A 3,531-nucleotide genomic window follows, 5' to 3' on the forward strand; every position below is an offset into this window, starting at 1 on the left:
ATTTAGTACAGAATGTTTAACATGGTTAAATATTTTATGCTTGTTTGATTTATATTGTATAGAAGACAGATATTTACTTTCTCTATGCAGTAAATCATACGGGGAATGTAAAAGCATGTATATACAAATGTGGTTGCATAGTGAAAACTCGATAACAAACAATATCTGTCAATATCATAAATTGTCATAATAATGAACATACCAGCGAAAGTGATCTTACCGTTATATTTATATAAATACTTTCAAAAAAGGTAATAAATAAACTAAACGTGCAATCATAAAAATCAAATCACTGTGTTGGTAGTTACAGGCTATGGATTATGATACATTTTATGAAGAGCTAAAATTTAACTAAACATGTTTATCTAAGTAAATACCAATCATCGAGATACAAGTATTCTAACCATAGGAATGAACGTATATTAGAGAACAGCATTGACAATACCGGTTTGTCCTAAGGAATATTAAAAAGGTCAGCCAGGATAACAGAGTACCCGGGGAGTATTCATAACAAGTGCAGGCTTCATTTAAAGACAACCAATGGAGGGTAAAGAATATCTAAAATGGGATATTAACTATCAAAATGTGAACGGTGATACAGCATTTCATGTTGCCATCTCAAAAGATGCTGACATAAACATACTAAAAGCTTTACTAGAAAAAGATGCCAATGTAAATGTAACTAACAATAATAGAAAGACGCCGTTCGAGTGTATTAATCACGGATCATGGCAAACTGCAATAAATTTGTTGAAACTGGAGAAGGACTTCGATCTTCGAGACGACATTGGTGATACCTTTCTTCATGTTTTGATGGACAGAGTTGGAGATAGTGTTTGGGGTATACGAAGAACTATAGATGATAAATGTGAATGTGGAAATTCAGAACAAGAACAAATGATTGAAAAGTTTTGGGATTACATTCTAGAAAATGTTGACGAGTTTGCAATAAATTTGAACGCACAAAACAGGTATGGTTGTACACCGCTTCACATAGCCGCTGATTACTGGCCGTCCATGAAGAGTCTTGAAATGATGTTGTCACATTTCGCACATGTGGATCCATTTATATGCGATGAGGATGGTGAAAACTTTCTCCATAGATACTTTTTAAGACACAGAAGAATGTATGCACCACATTTTCAAGACAAAATGCTCAAAGGAGAGCTTAAGTACCTACCAAAAGAAACACTTGTAAAACTCCTTAATAGTCAGAACATAAACAAGAATACACCATTACATATTCTTATAAAACTCAGTGAAGAAAAATCTGAACGTGACTATAAGGATATACTTGAAGCTGGTGCAGATCCTAATATAAGTGACTGCAAAGGTGATACTGCTCTTCATTGTATTTTCAAAAAATACATGAACCAGTTAGAAGAGGATACTGAAGAAACAGACGGACAAGCTAAAGTTTTGGATGACTTAACGGGTAAAGTTATTCCGTATTTAGTCAAACATGGAGCAGATGTGAATGCTGCCAACCAAAGAGGGGAATCTCCTCTCTTCCTAGCAAAACATAAAGAGCATATAAATACCTTAGTCAGTCTAGGCGCTGATATTAACCAGCGGAATGAACTTTTGCAAACACCGTTACTTTATTTTGTTGGTGAAAAGAATGTTGAGCTTGATACATTAGAGGATCTTCTTAGAAAAGGTGCTAATGTGTCTGCTACAGACATTCATGGAAGTACTGTATTACATTATATTGCCTGGCATGGTTTCCATCGAGATTTTCTTCCTACTTTAAATAAATACAAAGTGAAAGATAAACGAGATATGCTAGGGCAACTGCCATGTGATGTTGCCTATATGCAAGGGTATGAAGAAATATTTGATGATCTTTGTGAATGTAGTGATGATTCTCATATCAATCGGGAACATTTTAATCTGACTAAAGATGTTATTAAGCTATCAACATTAGTACAAGCTCCTGAGGAATTCCAAGAAAAGTTTGATCGTATCAGAAATTTCAGAGGCGATAAAATGTCGAAAGTTTTAAGTCTTCCTGCTATTGGAGCTGTAAATTTCGAAGGCGAAATTGATGATATTAAGAATGTTACAAAAGATATTGTAGAAAGCATTTGTACAAAATTAACAGAAAAAAATGAATTCTGGAAATGTAGGATTATGCAGTCAGGGAGTGTAGGAGAAAACACAAAAGTGAAATCTCCAAATGAATTTGATTTTGTTATCATTGTAGAAAAACTTGAAGAAATATGTTTTGTAGATGAGCAGCAATCTCACCAAGATCAAGGATATGCATATCTCAAATTGAAACAGGAGTATGCCACTGAGGAGTACAAAAGGTTCTTTAACGATGATAATTATCTTGACACTAGTGAAGTTCGACGTGAACTAGACGAAATCCTAGAAGAACTTTACACAACTGAAAGTCCATTTAAGCATCCAAACATTTCCTTTGTTGTGGGTGATAACAAAGCCATAATCAGTCCAACCTTTAATTTTTCCCTTTTACTGGAAAAAGGGTGCTTATACAAAATCTTCTGGTTGAATCGATCTAGTTCCGCTTGTCAGATAAAAAAACTGGTGGCCAGATAATTGCAATATTGATGATCTACAAGGCAATTCAACAACATTGCAAGAACAAGGAGCTATTCTGCTTTTACAAACTGAAATTAAGGATGACGTTGATGCACAATATATGAGTGTACCTCAGTGCAAACTGAGAGTATCAGCAATGAGTGCTGAAAAGGAACATATGCTTAATCTTCCACAAGTAGCAAGAGATGCTTATAAAGTCTGTAAAGTACTATGTGACAGTAGAATTTGTCCCGACTTGCATGTCAAAGCAGACATCCCTATAAAGAAGTTGCTCACAAGCTATATGCTCAAAAACACAATGTTTTACGTCATGAATGACATGAAAGTAAGCAATCAAAGGAAGAAAAGTGAACCCACTGGCAAGTATCTATCCATCTATGGCGAAAACTTAGAGCTTCAGGCCATAGTGCGGAATGTATTTGTCAAGTTATTGAAGTTCGCCAGAGATGAAAGTCTCCCGTCTTTTGTATTTCCTTGGCAAAATGTATTCACATTCAACTCTAAAGTCCATCCACATCATAATCATTACTTCTGTGCATTTAGATATTGTTTTATCAAAGTTATACTGTCGATGCTAGGTGAGCGACAGGATTTCTCAGATATTGATGAATATTCCTGTTCACGAGCCATGCGAGACAGAAATGAATTTGAAGAAGCATGTGAGGCTTCAAATGAGGTTGAAAATGAATCTGAAGAAGAAATGGATGACAAGACTGTTGCGTTTGAAGAAACATGTATGTACTACTCATTCTTATGAAAAGGTGTGGCATACTATGGAGAGGTGCAAGGAGAATTGAACAGTCCTATTTCTCACTGAACAAACAAAATTCTTGTTCTATTGCTTAGCAGTCAAATTTGTATAAGAAAACCCATTCAAGCTTAAGTCTGTAATTCATCAGAAATGTAGGAGTTGTTTTACATGAAGCTGTAGACTGTGTATTATTTAATAAAGACTTTTACAAC

The 3,531-nt window shown here is 34.9% G+C and overlaps 1 protein-coding gene across 1 annotated transcript; it reads left to right on the forward strand.

Annotated features, from left to right (window-relative positions):
- The first annotated feature begins 203 nt into the window (after positions 1 to 203).
- LOC123550589 (uncharacterized) lies at positions 204 to 2,565 on the forward strand. The gene has a single exon (XM_045339022.2). The coding sequence runs from the start codon at positions 541 to 543 to the stop codon at positions 2,563 to 2,565; it is 2,025 nt and encodes a 674-aa protein (XP_045194957.2). The 5' UTR covers positions 204 to 540.
- The last annotated feature ends 966 nt before the right edge of the window (positions 2,566 to 3,531 follow it).

The sequence above is a fragment of the Mercenaria mercenaria genome, chromosome 6, assembly GCF_021730395.1.
Source record: "Mercenaria mercenaria strain notata chromosome 6, MADL_Memer_1, whole genome shotgun sequence".
NCBI classification, from domain to species: domain Eukaryota; kingdom Metazoa; phylum Mollusca; class Bivalvia; order Venerida; family Veneridae; genus Mercenaria; species Mercenaria mercenaria.

Excerpts from the sequence above, each read along its gene's own strand:
- LOC123550589 (XM_045339022.2), top strand. The coding sequence starts at position 541 with ATGGAGGGTAAAGAATATCTAAAATGGGATATTAACTATCAAAATGTG.